Consider the following 17,080-nt stretch of genomic DNA (forward strand, 5'->3'; position numbering starts at 1 on the left):
CCGCACATAACAGCTGCGCAAATGTGAGCAAGTCCCTTAATCTTTCTGAGGCTCAGTTTTGTCATCTGTGTAATGGGATGCTCACACTGTCCTTGTGTGACTGAGATGAGGGTTAATGGTGGTGGGTGTCACGTGTTAGCAGTGTCTGGCTCGAGGCAGATAGCAACAGGAGCCCATTGTAACGTATCAGGAAATTAACTGGCAGTTCTCGAGGGTCATCTGCTATGTGTCCAGCATCGCAACAGGTCTGTGGCAACAGGTCCCAATGTCCCCCTCCCTGAGCTTATGCAGTGTGTCCCAGGAGATGGGGCATAGCTCACCAAATGACTCGCACCTGTACGACAGTGTAGACATGCTAAATTATAGAGGAGGGGTCTAACGCTTACAAGCAGGAAGAGATCTCTGTAAGCTGAAGTAAGTAGGGAAAGCATCATGGAGGACGTAGGGGTTTACCTGGGTTTTGGTGATTTAAGAAACATATTCTCCTTTTTTTAGACAGAATATTTTTCCCTCTGAAAATGAAAATAGCTGTACAGTTTTCCTTTTTAAAAAGAATATGTACTCTTTAAAAAATAGAGAATATAGTAAATCAATTTAAAAAACTCAATACCCAGGAATACCTACTATTAATACTTTGCTGTATAATATGTATATTTGTATATAAATAAATTTATATTTGTTTATCTAAAAACAAGAGCATATATACACACCGTGTTTTAACATCTTTAATTGATTTAGTCATTTTCCTTTTTAGTGGCTGTAGAGTGTTTCATCATATGGAGGTTTTACAATTCGTTTAATCAAACCCTAATTATCAGACACTCAGGTGCTTTTAGCACAGCTAAGTACAGGAATGCTCTGGATCTCTTAGTCGTTTTAGTTTAATTATTGCTGGATTACTTTTCAGAAGTGTTATAAAAGTTATATCAATTTAAAAATCACTTCCACCGGGCTTCCCTGGTGGCGCAGTGGTTGAGAGTCCGTCTGCAGATGCAGGGGACACGGGTTTGTGCCTCCGTCTGGGAAGATCCCACGTGCCGCGGAGCGGCTGGGCCCGTGAGCCATGGCCGCTGAGCCTGCGCGTCCGGAGCCTGTGCTACGCAACGGGAGAGGCCACAACAGTGAGAGGCCCGCGTACCGCAAAAAAAAAAAAAAAAAAAAAAAATCACTTCCGCCATCAGTGTATATGGCTTCTCTTTTCTCCATACCCTTCCCAGCACTGGTTATCGTCAATATTTTATAATCTTCGCCAGGCTGCTAGGTAAAAATGATATCATTCATTTAATACATATTTCTACACTGCCTAGTGTCTACACTGTCATGTTAGACATGATACAGGAATGGTCCCAGCGGTCCCAGAGCTCAGAGACCACTGGAAATAGACACGTTGAATAAGTGCCCAATGAGGTTTTTCAGTGATGTAACCTCATGTCTAACAGTGGACCAAGGAGGTGGCTGTTTTTTTTTTGCCTCTGTTAACTCATGGAAGGACACAGATGGTAGGGAGACAGTACAGGACATCCCAAGGGATTCAGGGGAGAAAGATGAACTCAATCATGCTTTCCTACAACATTCTTGGAGTCCTATTATTAATGTCTTGAGGACTGCACCAGGCCTATGGGGATTTATATCCTGAGGTGGCATACTTTAATTGTACAACATGGGATAAAATAATAATAATATAAAACGGTACTGGAACAACTGGATATCTGTATATATAAAAAAAAGACCCCCATGTTTACCTCATACCGTACACCAAAATTCACTCAAAATGGATCAAAGACCTAAACCTAAGTGCCAAAAGTATGACACTTTCTTCAAGAAGCCACAAGAAAAAAATCTTTGTGGCACTGAGTTAGGCCAAGATTTCTTTAACAGAACGCAGAAAACATGAACCATCAAAGAAACAATTAATAAAATGGACTGCGTCAGTTTTCAAAACTTTTGCTCTTCAAAAGGCATTTAAGAAAAACAAAAAGGCAAGCAGACTGAGAAAAAAAATATATAAAAACATATATCTGAAGAAAGGCTGGTATCCAGAATACATAAAGAATTTAATAGTATCACAACTAATGAAAAAAAAAAGAAATAACTCAATGAAAGAAAAACAGCACAAGATTTTTTTTTTTTTTTTTTTTTTGCGGTACGCGGGCCTCTCACTGTTGTGGCCTCTCCCGTTGCAGAGCACAGGCTCCGGATGCGCAGGCCCAGCGGCCATGGCTCACGGGCCCAGCCGCTCCGCGGCATGTGGGATCTTCCCGGACCGGGGCACGAACCCGTGTCCCCTGCATCGACAGGCAGACTCTCAACCACTGCGCCACCAGGGAAGCCCCAGCACAAGATTTGATCAGATATTTCAGAAAGGACCATTTCTGAATGATCAAGAAATGCGTGAAAAGATGCTCAACATCACTAATCATCAGGGAAATGTAATTAAGACTACAATGAGATATTACTGCACACTCAGTAGAATGGCTAAGATCAAAAAGACCAACAACACTAAGTTCTGACCAGGATGCGGGACTCTCCTACTTTGCTGGTGGGAACGCAAAAGGGTACAGTCACTTTGAAGAAGACACAGTCTCATAGAGTGTCTTAGGTAGTTGCCCAAGATGAATGAAAACATTTGTTCATACACTTATATGCAAATATTCATTGCAACATCATGATTGGAAACATCATTTCCAACATCAAAATTGGAAACAGTGCAAATGTCCATCAACCAATGGATAGATAAATTGTAGGAAATTGATTATCATGGAATACTGCTCAGCATTATCTCTTCCAGAGTTTTAAATTTTTCCCCAAGAATGTCTTTATTAAATCCTTCAGGCAAGGTAGCACAAAGCCTGCTTGAAATGGAGGAGCGAAGAAGTAAAGAATACCAGAGCAAGCACAAATGAATATTTCAATAAATTACCATGCCGTTAATGTCAAAGGGTGCTTAAGAAATGCTCCTGTTGTCATTGAGGGGGGCACAAGGAGGGACTAGCAGAGGTGAAAAGGGAAAAAAAAAAAACAGTGAAGGCACCCAACAGTCACTGAGTGCCATGTCATCCTCTTCGGTGTTCTGTCCTTTGAGGCAGCTGCCTTCATTTTATAGGTGGAGAAGGTAGGGCGCAGAGGAGTGAAGTGACCTGCCGCAGGTCACACAGGTCCACCTGGTCTGTCTGAGCCCTCAGCCCCACTGGCAGTCTGGGAAGAGAAGAGAGGGGACCCTGGACCCACCGCCGCTGCCTGGCTTCTGGCTTTTAGACCTTGGATCTGCCAGCAACAGCCCCGTGACCCTGGGTATGTCATCTTTCTCTGCCTCAGTTTTCTCCTCTGTAAATGAAGATAAGAATGGTCCCCACCTGGAGGCTTGTGGTGAGGGGAAATGCATAAAGCACTTTAGACACCATGTGAACGATGACTCCCTCTGTGACCATGCTGGAACAGGGGTGCAGGGAGGGCAGGGGGGTGGGCGAGACCATCTGACTGGGGCTGGAGGGCTTTGGGTCATCTGGATGGGAGTTTGGGTGGTGACCAGGGACCCCCAGTTAAGAAATCCTGGAGAGGGATGAGAAGTTTGGGGAGCTGATTTCTGGGCTGCGCGTGGAGATGGGGAGGGTGCTTGAGGCCACCTAGAGGGCAGTTGGAGGGGGCTTGGGGTAGTGCCCAAGGGTCCGAGGGTCTGACAGACCTCCTTCCTCAGTAAGGGAGGGAGAGGAGTCTCCTGGGCCTGAACTGGGTGGAAGGGCAAAGGCAGCATCAGAAAGTGAAACAGAATAATAGCGCCTCTTTCTTCCCTCCTTCCTCTCCTCCCTCCCCTATTTTCTTCCCTCCCTCTCTCCTCCCTCTTTCTCTATCGCTTCTTCTGTCCTTTCTTTCATCCCCACCTTGTTCTGAAAGGCCAGGGAAGAAGAGCCTCGCTCAGAGCCATGTCATGAGTAACCCACTTGTGTCCTTGTGGTTTACCTACCTGAAAAAGAGTTGTACCCTAAGATCTCCACATGCTGTGGGCACATGGTTTCTGATTCAACTCCACAAATATTTACTGTGCTCCGGTTAACTGAGTGTACTTTGTGCTGGAGATGCCAGAGAGATGCAAACAGGCAAAGCCCATCCTGGGAGGAGCCAGTCTGGGGCCCCTGGCTGATGTTGGCCCAAGACATGCCCCCACTTCCCCAAGGATGCAAAAGAGCTCTCTGTCTACCAGTGCCCGAGGCCCACATCTCTCTCCAACAAAGTGCAGAAACTGGCGCCAGTTCTGCAAGATCTGAACAAGACAGTACATTGAAGGCATCACCTACAGGAACGAGGTAGAGCTCAGCCTGCAGGTATTGGCGGGCTTGGCAAATATCTGTCGGTTCGCTGCTGATGGCAGACACAAGGCGGAATTCTGATTTTGCATCTGTTTCTTCCTCTTCTCTGAGTTTTCCAAGATCATCCACACACATAGAACTTTCTCCTCAACACCGTGTTCAGGGGCCACGCCAGGTTTTGAAATAGACCCCAGATTCATTTGTATGTTGTTTCACTTGGAGAGCAAGATTCATGCCTCACAATCAACCAGGGTTTAGCCAGGCCGCACGATGAGCCCGGTGTTGATATGCAGAAACTCTTGGGGTAAAAGGGAATTTAGAAAAATAAAGGAAAATAAGGTCTGAGGAGGGATGAAGGGTTGCAGCCAGGAGACTCTTTCTTTCTTTCTTTCTTTCTTTTTTTTTTTATATAAATGTATTTATTTATTTATTTATTTTTGGCTGTGTTGGGTCTTCATTGCTGCGTGCGAGCTTTCTCTAGTTGTGGTGAGCGGGGGCTACTCTTCGTTGTGGTGCGTGGGCTTCTCATTGCGGTGGCTTCTCTTGTTGCGGAGCATGGGCTCTAGGGTGCACGGGCTTCAGTAGTTGTGGCTTGCGGGCTCTAGAGCCTCAGGCTCAGTAGTTGTAGCACACGGGCTTAGTTGCTCTGTGGCATGTGGGATCTTCTGGGACCAGGGCTCGAACCTGTGTGCCTTGCATTGTCAGGCGGATTTTTTTTTTTAATTAATTAATTGATTTTTGGCTGTGTTGGGTCTTCGTTTCTGTGCGAGGGCTTTCTCTTGCGGCGAGCGGGGGCCAATCTTCATGGTGATGCACGGGCCTTTCACTGTCGCGGCCTCTTGTTGCAGAGCACAGGGTCCAGACGCGCAGGCTCAGTAGTTGTGGCTCACGGGCCTAGTTGCTCCGCAGCATGTGGGATCTTCCCAGACCAGGGACTGAACCCGTGTCCCCTGCATTGGCAGGCAGATTCTCAACCACTGCGCCACCAGGGAAGCCCCAGGAAGACTCTTTCCCAAATGCTTTGGGCTCTCTGACTTCCTGGCCTGGATGGGATGTGGAGCAGTGGGTGAGTAGTTCTGGTTGATACGTGATGAGCAGAAGTGACACGTGCTCCTTCTAGGTTGGATCACTGAATTGTTGGGGTCAGACCTGCGAGACACCCTCTTTCCTCAGGCATTGCAACTGGCCAAGTTCTAGGTGGGGGCTGTTTCGGCCTCATCCTATACGTGGTATTCCACATGTTCAGCCCCTCTGCTGACCCACGGCAGACATGTGGTGGAGCGAGACCTAAGCTCTGGTTGTTTTAAGCCACTGAAGTTAGGGCTTGTTTGTTATTGCAGCGTAACCGCACCTGCCCTGACTGCTACACTTGGAAAACAAGAAACTTGATTTGAGAGGCAGCCTTCCACTGACCTCTCTTCAAAATTCAGAACATCAAATCTCGTTTCTCCTCAGTCTTATCAGTCAACACTGTCCTTTATCTGGTTGATATTTATCATGTAGCATGCATAAAAGATACAACAAAGTTTTGTTAGGATAAAATGGAAAGAAAGCAATGACTGTACTTGTGGTTGGGAAGTTTATTACTGTGTGATGAGGAGACAAGAAATAGAACTTTTCTCTCACCCCTAGGGGCACAGAACAACAGAATTGCAGACCACTGGCACTGACCATGACCATAGATTTTAGAGGGGATCTAATTTAACTTCCTAGCCCGAGAAGGCATCACCTCTCCATCTCAGATTTATTTTTACCCACCAGGTGTCAGTCGCTCTGCCGAGCACTAGAGAGAAACAGAGATGAATAAAACTCAGCTTAGTAGGTACAGTGATCCAGGAGGGGTTCGGACCTAGTGTTATGAACACAGAGGAGGAAAGAGGCCACTTCAGGTGAGAAATCAGGGAAGGCTTCTTGGAAGAGGTGGTAGTTCACCTGTCAGAACCTCATCCCTCACTTTATGTTTGTGCCCATTCCTGACTGTGAGAATGCAGAAATGTATGCTGGGCATGTTTCACCATCCTTCCTCACCAGGTGGGCCAACTCAACTCACCATGACCCACCAGGGATTAGGCTTCTGACCTCTCCCTTGGCCCTGAGACTTCCCAGACTGCCTTATGTGTGTCCAGGCTTTTGTACAGGTACAGTATGGTCTGTGCCTTGGCAGGCAAGGGACCAGTTGGGTGACCTGGGAGCAAATCCCAGCCTGCTCTATAAAACTAGAAGTTAAAGGAGAGCCTGCTGTTCTAGGCCAAACACTGCAAGTGCCCATCTAGTTATCCTCCCTGCGGGGAATCTCTACCTTGGTCAAGGATGGGCAGGTGGGTGGGTAAGGGCAGCTCCCATCCCTGATCTCCTGTGGGGGGAATCACTAGAGAATGACTTTGTACTGGATCTTGTTCAGCTCGGCTGCCTTTAGTAAGCAGCTCATTCACAAGTAAGCACAAATTAATACAGTACAAACTGGCTACATATTGTGCTATAACTGATTGTCTTCGGTAATCAAAGGCAAGGCTGCTGACTTTGTTACTTTCCCTGCTTAGCAACTGCTGGAGGAAGACTTTGCGGGGAAGGGAACCGAGGTTGTCGAGGTGGCTTTGGCTGCATGTATCTGTTTGCAAATTGTATCTCTGATGTATTGAGAGGAGGATAAGGCCCATTACATTCAGATTCAATAAGTATCAAATGCCTGCTGTGTGAGAGGTATAGGAAGACCTATTATCTTATTTCATCACTAATTGCGTTCATAGTAGTAAAGATTTGATAATATGCGCAAAACTTATTGTAGTCTTTACAGTAACTTTTTTTCCTGGTATACATTATTGTTGGAATTTAAATAACCCTTTAGATCTTCCATACTAGGTAGTTTGATAAGTGGACTATAGGAACCGATTTTCTCCAGCTAGTACTAGGTAGGTGAGACAGTGATCTCTGCACTGTTTACCTGCATCCAGCTTGACTGCTAAACAATCTAAACACATGGAACTGGAATTTTTAAATCACTTCACTCAATACAAGAAAGCAACGCCAATCTTTCCATTTACCTGCCAATGCTAAGGCGGGCTTGGTTTTTTCCAGCAGTTGGTTGTACTGGGAGGAGTGACTTAGTGGGGGCATCCTCTCCCGTCCACCCTGCTAAGACTCTGCCCTTTGGAGGATTTGGAGGGAGCTCTACCCTTTGCGAAATCAGACTTCGAAAATCCCCAAATCCCCTTTTGCCCTGTTGAGGCGGGGTGAGTGTCAGACTGCATAAATCCCGGGGAAAGCTCAGCTGTCTCCTGACCCCTGAGAATTATGCAGTTTTCCTAACCTTGACCTGAAGTCAGACGTCTTTAATCTCTTTCCAAAACGTCGCTCGTGGTGGGCTGTCGTTGGAAAGAAAAAACAAAACAAAACAACCCCAAAAAACAAAACAACCCCCCCCCCAAACCACCCTATTCTGAGACTCGGGAAAAGGGCACTTGCTCCCTGGGGGCTGGGGACAACTTCCCGGCTACCTTGCCCAGGGATTTTAAATTATCGCGTACCGCCAGACCCCTTCGCGCTTCCAGTGCCCGACCCGCACCCCGCCACCTCCCTCTTCACAGGCCGGCAGGAGGGGGTGGCAGCACCGAGGCGATTTTATTCGTATTTTTTTCCTCCGGGTTTTGTCATAGAAACGCTGACACACAACCTCCACACTGCGGCCGGCCCGGCGGGGACTGAGGGCTTTTGGGACCCTGCGGGAGCGCGGCGCGCACTCCGCGCTCCCCGGGAAACAGCTGGACGCGACCAAATCCCGGGTAGGGGCGGGGGGAGCGCGACGCTCCGCCCCGGCGCTCGGGTCCCTCCCTCCGCCCGGCTCTCCGCAGGCGCCCTCCCCTTGCCGGGGGCTGTGAGTTGCATTTGGTAAAACCCAGCCCCGGAATATGTGGATCTTTGGAGCGCAATGAAGTAGCCTTTGGAGAGGAGGGAGGGGGCCCGTCCGACAGCCACAGCGGCCAGAAAAGCGGCAGCGGCGGCGGCACCACCACCGCTCGCCCCCCAGCCGCCCGGCCCGCCAGGAGGCAGCGGCGGCTGCTGGCGGGGGCGGAGGCGGCGGCGGAGAGGCGAGGAGGAGCAGCGGGAGGAGCAAGAGCGCGCAGCCGGCGGGTCCACGCATCTCAGCACTTCCAGAGCAACTCCGGCGCCTTCCACACCCCTGCCCGGGGCTGGGGGCTCCGAGAGCGGCCGTGAAGCCAACCCTATCCTCCCTGCGAACCCTGCCCAGCCCTGCCCTGCGCCTCCCGGGCTCCGCTCCGCGCGGCGGGTTTCCCGCTCCTGCGCTCCGGGCGCGCCTCCCGGACGCCCGGGTCCCCGCAGCCAGGACAAAGCCATGAAGCCGGGGCTGCTGGAAGTGATGAGGATGAACAGAATTTGCCGGATGGTGCTGGCCACTTGCTTGGGATCCTTTATCCTGGTTATCTTCTATTTCCAAAGTATGTTGCACCCAGGTAGGGGGCGCGTTAGCGTGGTTTTGTTGGCTATTTTCTGCTCTCTCGCGCTTTTGCTCCCTCGCTCGCTCCGCCTGGTTTCTGCCTCTTCCAACCTTACCTCTTCTCTATGGGCCACCTCGGGGTTCCTTGCTGACCGAGTCTGCCCGGATACCCGAGTCGGATGGGGAGGAGGAGGAAGGATGTGCTCTCTCTTCTTCGTCCTCCCGGCTCCAGGCTGGAGGATGAGACCCGAGGGGCGGTAGTTTTGTTTTGTTTTGTTTTCTTCTTTGTGTCTCTTGTCCGTCTGTCTGCGAGGTAGCAGGGCAAGGTAGAGGTTGCGGGAAGCTGCTGAGGGTGGAGGGTCGGTTTGAAGAGAACGAAACTCCCTCCCGGCTTCTGCCGAGGTCCGAGGATGAAAGAGGCGCCGGGAGCCAGCCGCCCGGCGCCCCAGCGCGCTGCCTCTTCCTGGTTGGGGGGGCCGGGGGCGAAGGGTGCGCGCCCCGGCGAGGTTGCCAGTCCCCGCCGCGAGCTGGGGAGCCCGGGGCTAGGCTCCCACGTGTCCGGGGCTCGGCACCGCGCTGAGCAGGTGTAGGGAGAGGTTGGGTGCCCGGCACTGCCCCTCCACCAGGCTGCGGATGGGGTCCGGCGCCAGCTGTTTGCCCCGGGGTTCGGCTCCGGCTCCGCCTTGACCTTGCGGCTTGTGCCCCGGGGCCTGCTCCCGCCCCGCAACCCCGCTCCCGACCCTGTGCTGCGGGACTCAGAGCTCCTGGGTCGCGCGCGCCACCGCAGTTTGGGAGGAAACTTTGGTCGGGTCCTGGACTGACCGTCAGGTTGCATCCCCCCCTCCTGCGTTCCGAGCATCCGGAGCCCCGCCGGGCCGTGTGGGAATGAGCCCCCTCCCCGCAGTCCCCGGTGGCTTAGACAAGTTCCACACCTGAAATCTGGATTCGGGGAGGGACAAGGCTTGCCCCTTCCGAGGGGCGCGAAGGAAAGTTTGAGACCTGGGGAGGGAGGGACGACCTCGACCGTGGCGGCCCCGGGTTCTCAGCTCCGTTCTGGAGCCCAACAGGTAAAACCTTACAAAGAAGCTTCCGGGGTAACGGGAGTCTCCCCGTGGAGCCATGGTCCTCCACCCCTAGCCCCCAGCAGGCTCCCAGTGGGCCACATCGGCTCCCAGATCCATTTTTCACGCCTCCGAGTTGCCTTTCTCAGTATAGTCACAGCAGTAACTTGCTTTTATAATTGCAAGGGAGGGAGGTGCAAACACATTTCCTTCCAGGGCTGTAGGGTTGGTGTTTTCTTTTTGCCTCCTGCATTCTTCTTTCAGTGTGTATTTAACCCAGACGCAGCCCCGAATTCCTCTAGCCTGCATTTGGATCGACAGCATAAAGCTGTTCTTTCCGTCAAACAGGCAGGGCTGCCCGGTGCGGGATTCCTTGACAGCTCAGGGCAGAATGGCCCCTCTGCCCCGCTGGGCCTGGAGCAGTTGTTAAGGCGGCCACTTTGCCAAGAATATGGTCGAATGGCCTGGCACTACCACATGTAACCTCAGGACACCAAGCCAGCCTTGTAAAGGGTGGCTTTTGTTTGCAGCTGGGTATTTTTAGTTTCATGTCAGCAAACTACAGCGGTGTTTGTCTCCTCACCCAAACCGGTGGTTGTGAAACTTCTAAGGGAATTTAAAAATGGACCTGGCTTGCCTGCCGGCCGCCAGGCGATGGTTGCGATGGGCAGGACCAGACAGACAGCGCCATCCCGGGCCAGACTCCCCCGGGGCGGGGCGGGGGGGTGGGGCTGGGGACTGGGTGGTGTACAAATACACTGGGGCTCCAGCAGTTTAAACAAAGGGCCGAATGATTAGGTCTAGACACTACAGATGTGTTTAGGCCACTTACAGTTTTGCCTGGACCGAACATGCCAGGTAATTCTCTGCAGAAATGCCTGGAACAGGGATGAATATTAGTCTCTGGCAGGAATGTACTTTAACTTCTCTCTACCTGTTAGCTGTCCGGTGAGATACTAACTAGAAAGACTACTACTATCCATGGTTTTCATGCATCCTGGGCTTTTCTTATCCTCTGTGAGAATTAGGAAATAACTGTCTAGCTGGAGATACCAGGAAGAAATTTCCAACTTGTACTTTGTGAAAATTTCCAGCTCCAGTTGGAACATTAAGTTGACTTGAAAGCAGTGGTGTTAGCTCCTTTCAGTCTGGCCTTTTGGAACCAGGGACAGAACCTTTTCCAAGGCTATGCTGATAAGGATCCTCTGTCTTTGATCCTCTGCTCTCAACCTTGGCTTCCCTTCCTGGTTCCACTTCCTCCCCCAAAAATAGCATTTGTTGATTATTTGTGACTATATGAACATGTTCTTCTGATACTTCCCCCAGTCCATAGCAAAGACTACTTTCAATACATTCTATTGAATGTAGAACTGCAGGTAATTCAATTGAAAGGTCTTCCTTATTCTTTTTTTTTCTTTTTTTGGCCACGTGACAGGCCTGTGGGCTCTTAGTTCCCCAACCAGGGAATCGAACCTGCGCCCCCTGCAGTGGAAGCGTGGAATCGTAACCACGGGACCGCCAGGGAAGTCCCGAAAGGTCTTCCTTATTTTGAATTACATATGGTTCCATGAAAACTCCATGTCAATGTCGATGGGACATAAAAATATGCTTTGAAATTCATATTAAACATCTACCCCCCCCATTTTATTAAACTACACTGTTGATGACAGCTGATGCTATATCTTTTTCCTACCGCTTTGAATTTCCTTAAAAGTTAGCTAATCTTTGCTTCTCCGAAGGATTTAGGTAATGATAGCTGATCCTTTAGCCTGGCTCTGCAGTTTCCGTTTCTCCAGATCACCCAGGGAGAGGCAGAAGGGACCACAGCGTGGCACAGATTGTGTTGCTAAAAATTTGGAGCCCTCTGGCAGGAGGGCTATTTCTATTTCTATCTGAAATAGAAAAGTAGTATTCAAAAAAGAAATGGATTCCTGGCTTCGTCGATGGCTAGAGAATACCTGGAATGTGTGAGGAGGGAGAGAAAGAATACAAGGAGACAGATGGCAGGGGGGCGCTGGCTGTCTCTCCCTCTGATTCTAATCTAGGGTTCATTGTCTTTTGTACTTTTTTTTTTTTTTGCGGTACGCCGGCCTCTCACCGCTGCGGCCTCTCCCACCTCGGAGCACAGCCTCCGGACGCGCAGGCTCAGCGGCCATGGCTCACGGGCCCAGCCACTCCGCGGCATGTGGGATCTTCCCGGACCGGGGCACAAACCCGTGTCCCCTGCATCGGCAGGCGGACCCCCAACCACTGTGCCACCAGGGAAGTCCCTGTACTTTTCTAATATATAAACTTGAGAAATTGATCTTTAATTTGGTTGGAGGGTTCAGCAGAAGTGGGCCTTGTCGGTAAAGGCAGTTTTCTTTAGAGCTTTGACACACTGAGTTAATAGTCTTAGGGCAGGGACTGGGTTTTAGGCCCCATTCTAACCCCAGTGTTTGGCACAGTGCCTGGTACATAGTAGTTTCTCAATAAAATATTTGCTGGTTGAATGCATGAAGTGGCTAGACTCTAGGAGACCTGCTTCTCCAGTTTCTGGGAAGGTTACATTAAACCTTGCCAAGAATACCTAGTCAGTAAGTCTGGCTCTCTAGGAGGGGTGTGGAACACAGGGGACAAGGTCTGGACACTTCTCTGCCCTCCTGGCCTCTGAGATCCCCCGAGTCATGGATCAGGTTTAAGCTCATCATGCACCAGACAGGAGCATTCCCCATGGCCTAGATTTGCTGCCCTGAAGTGTGAGGCAGTGAGACACGGCTTGGGTGTCCTGGGTACTGGGGAGGCTTGGCCTTATTTAGCCACTGACCTACAGAAACCCATCTGCAGGGGACACCTTCTGTGGGCGTGAACCGTTCCTGATGTTGGTGAGAATGGAGCTCCATGCCTGTGGTTTCTGCACAGGTTTGAGTCCATCAGCGGTCATGTCCTGTGAAAGTGCCTCCTGAGCATTGACGTGGCTCGCGTACCTGCCGAGACCATACCTGCCCCAGACGGCTGGCCTCTGATGGAGCTGTGTCGGGCCAGGCAGAGCTGAGAGGCCGCCAGGCTGCATTTGTGAAGACAGATCCTCTGAACCTTCCCTCTGTGTTACTCCGTAGGGTTGTGGTTTTGTTTGAAAGCTGTTCATAGGAGAGAAACCTGCGGAGAAAGCCTTTTATTCTCTCTTGCTCTTCCTCTCTCTCTTTTTTTTTTTTCCTTTTGCGATATGTTTACTTTCACTGTCGCCTGGGATTTCTTCGCCTTGCTTGAATGTATTGAAAGATTATACCCTTTATTTAAAGAGTTCTTGGGTTACCCCTTTGTAGTTCACTTGATTAGATTGGATGTGAAATGCTCTTGTGTTATAATTTTAATTTAATTATAAACGTAATATGTGCTCATTTGAGAAAATTTAGGAAGTACAGAAGAAAAACAGTCATTCATTAATCTACGACCCAGAGGCAATGGGTACTTTTTTTCTGTATATTATAGAATATATATATTAAAAAAAATTTGAGATCACATCCTGCATTTTGTACCTTGTTTGATAGATAATATGTATTTTAGACAAATACATCATTATGGTGACTAATTATTAAGTTTAAAGACAGAAAATTTAACCACAAACTTTTAAATTTATAGAGTTGCATATACCTCTCACCTTCCATCCCCACCACTTTGCAGGATGTCAGTCTGGTATCATGCCTTCCCCCCACCCCCCCCCCCCGCATGTATTTCATTTTAAAGAATCTTTTTGCTGATACATGAAATGAATTTGGAGTTATACCAGTTCATAGGGACTGTTCTTCTATATCTGACATCTTTATCCTTTGAAAAGATGTCAAGAAGGTCTCAGATATGACGCTGTTTTAAATCCTGGAAACAGCATTAAATGACTGAAAGATAAGATGTTTCCAGCATGGGGGTCTCCCCTTGGTGGTTTAAATGTTTGCACCTCAATGGGGAGTTTCATAGTTGCACAAAGATAAGACGGATACACTTAGGCAGTTTCCTTCCACAGTAATAGCCGCTGTCCAGGAGACCTCGTTTCATTGCCTCTGAAATAAAAGTGGTGATTGGGCACTGGAAGGAGAGCGGTTGGGGTATTTCTGATGGGTGAGGGGTGGGAGAATCCGCCCTCCAGCAGAGGTTGCTGTTTGTATTTATCTGGGTGAAGAGTCATTTTGCTTATGACGAGCTCTGTGGGCAACAGCCATTTAAAAACAGGAAATCAAAGGCTTACAGGCACGGGTACCACCCTTTCCCTTCTTAAATCCACCAAAAGGACAAAGCTCTTCTTAATCTGGGGACGGTGAGTGGAAAGACTTTCATGAAAGTCACGGCCGCTTGTAAGGTCAGAGTCTGAGACAAAACAGAAGTTGTTTTACATACTCATTTTCACTTTTTAGTTTTTCTTCTCTTGACTTTTGAGACCCCATCTTTATCACAGGTGAAGAGGGAGGCAGTTCTGCGTCTGAGATCATTGAATAATCTGATCTGTCTGTTAAAAATTCCTGGAATTTGTAATTTGATGCATCTCACACCAGATGTGATTGATCAGAAAGTGAGAGTAGAGTTGCCCTTTCTTTTTCTCTCTCTGTCTCCTCTACTCTGTGTGGGGTATTGCTCTAGGCACTGGGGATACGATGAAACATTATTTTTGCCCTCATGAAACTTACATTCTAGTGGGATAGGCAGGCTTTAAGGAAATGCGGAAGTCGCATAGGTGCCAGTCAGATGGTGTGAAGAGAGAAAAACAAAGCAGGGGAGGTGAATGAGGGATGTGGGCGGCCAGGCTTGCAATTTAATACAGAGGTCCTTGCGCGATGTCGCTGACAAGACGGCTGGACCATAGAGACGGGGAGGAAGTGAAGGAGTTGGCCACGTGTCCGCCCAGTCCCAGGCAGAATGTTCCGGGCAGAGAGCAGCACAGGTCTGTGCCCTGCGGCAGCATGGTGCCTGACAGGCAGCTCTGAGTGTCTGGAGCAGAGGGAGGAAGGAGCTAAGACTAGGAGGTGGAGAGAGACCGTGTGTGGGGGCCTTGGCCTTGGCCGTGACTGGGGACAGCATGGGAAGCCCTGGGAGAGTTTGGGCCGAGGATTCTTGGGGGAGGGGGCACAACAGGGGTGGACGAGCCTAGGGCTCTTGCGTGCGCTTCTGTGTTTATCTTCAGCAGCCCTTGGGTGCCCTTGGGTGAAGTGGTTACCGTGTAAACCCCACTTCCCCTCCACTCCCGCCCCCCAAACTAGACCACCCCGTTGTCAATTTTTTAAAGCAGTAATGTACAAATCAGAAAAAAAAAAAAAGATTTGACAGGAATTTTAACTGCGCTTGTGCTGGGAAATTCTTAAAATGTTCAGGGTGTGATTCATGGCTTTCGTAGTTAAGAACAGCCATCAACAGCCCCTGACTTACGGAAGCACTCAGGAAAAGTAGAGATTGAATGGATTGATGATTTGGGAGCGAAAGACCCAGGTCCTAGTGTGGGCATTCCCCTCTCCGCCTCACCCTATGAATTATTATATTTTATCAATTCTGAAACACTCCTTTATTTCTCCCACGTTTTCCTTTTTATGAAATTTGATGTGTTGTAATTGGTAGTATCTTAGTACTGTGCTGACCTTTAACGGAGAGCCTTTTATTTTCTCGGAAGAACATGAAATGACAGTGTCTTACAGTTGATGGCTTCGGACCCACCTCTGTAAATTGTGAAAGTACTTTTTGTAAACCATGGTGCACTCCGTAACCTCAGTAAGGTGATGAAAAACGGCACTCAGGCTGCAACTGAGGGCCTGGAGGTACCTGATAAGCCCTGATCACCTGCTTCATACAGGCTTTGCCGGCATGCAGGCCTCTGAGTCTTTTCTGCTGTGCTTGGGAAATTTGCACCTATTTTCAGAGCCTCAGGGCTTGCAGTTAGCATCTCTCTCTGGTTAACTGATGAGGTTGGTAAGAGTCAGAATGGGGACGCGGGGGAGTGAGTTATTTCACGTGGAGCTCGAACCTGGAAGTTCACAGAGAAATAGGCATCGTGATGTTTCTTGAGGAAAATGTCACCGATGTGGATTTTTACTTTCTTTCCAGGCCACTGAACTCCCATGGCCTTCGTCATTTCTCTTCTCTAGCCCTTTTAGAAATGGGTGGTAGTTGTTTGTTTACTTGTACATCTCCACATTTTGAGGAACGTTTACCAGGTTCCTCTTTATAGCCTCTAAGGTTGGCCCAGACGTGCTTAGGAAACATTTAAAGTGTAAATAAGTGATTGGCAAAGACGTCTCTTCTACCCCCTTGCCCACCTCACCAATATGCATACGGCCCAGAGGGAAGAGCCAGGTTGGTTGGCTGTATCCAGATAGCTTCTGGTGCGGTCTGTTTTATTTGTCTCCCAAACCTCTTTGCTCTTGGTTTGCTAGGATTCAGTCAGGCTTCGGGGCGGGAACTAGAAAGCGGTCTAGGTATTTTAAGCGGAAAAGTATTTAATGGAGGGAATCTGGTCCTTACCAAATTGTTGGGAAGGCTGGAGACATAGGGCCGTCGGCTGGACCTCCATGAATGAGTCTCAGCTAATAGTAACAGTGTATGTAATAACATATGGGCAAACATATATTGTCATGGCTGCTCAAGAAAACTGACCTACTAAGTGTGCTACCACCTCTGAGACTGTCTCTGGAACTACTGAATCCAAGAACAAACTAACGACACTGAGAACCTGGGATCAGAGATCTCAATTCCAGAATCGGGATGCTTCCCCACTGCAGCCACCTCTCGACACCCAGAAAGCCAGAGAGTGGTCCCTTCCATGCTGCTGTAGAAAAAACCCTCACACCCCCATCACCGGGAGGGTGGAAACAACCCAAAAGGTAGGAAGGTGGCCTCTTACTCATGGCCTCTTTCTAAATCTGAAGTGAGTGCTTCTATCTGGGGGAGTCAAACTCACATTCAGAACCCTAGCTTCAAGGAAGCCTGGGAACCACAGCTTTTAAATCAGTAGCCTCTGCGGTATAGAAAGACCTTCTGGAAGGGGGTGGAATGGATGGTTAGCCGACTTCTGGAGTACTCACCACACCCTATTGGTAAAACGTATGTGAGCAGCCATCCCTCACATATTTTGTTTATAGCAAGTGTATACATATCACTCCCATTATCTAAATAGGTAGGATAAGGATATTTCTAAGTTTCTAACAATAATGATCGTAAATCCACATGTTCATCACCATCTGGGAAATTCTGTTATCTAACTCCCAGTCAACTCCAAGTCTCTCATCGTTTTTCTTTCTTTCTTT

At 49.1% G+C, this 17,080-nt stretch overlaps 1 protein-coding gene across 2 annotated transcripts in view; it reads left to right on the forward strand.

The window, feature by feature from the left end:
- Window positions 1–8,655: 8,655 nt before the first annotated feature.
- The window catches only part of CHST11 (carbohydrate sulfotransferase 11), a gene marked incomplete at both ends in the record, with an annotated part of 279,802 nt that continues 271,377 nt past the window's right edge, over window positions 8,656–17,080 (forward strand). The window contains one exon of one of the 2 annotated variants that reach the window (XM_082849886.1): window positions 8,656–8,773. In XM_082849886.1, coding sequence (XP_082706012.1) covers window positions 8,656–8,773 — 118 coding nt within the window. The remainder of the gene's footprint in view (window positions 8,774–17,080) is intronic. The other variant, XM_082849887.1, reaches the window with a different exon arrangement.

This window comes from Leucopleurus acutus (assembly GCF_964270905.1).
Source record: "Leucopleurus acutus genome assembly, chromosome: 11".
Lineage (NCBI taxonomy): Eukaryota > Metazoa > Chordata > Mammalia > Artiodactyla > Delphinidae > Leucopleurus > Leucopleurus acutus.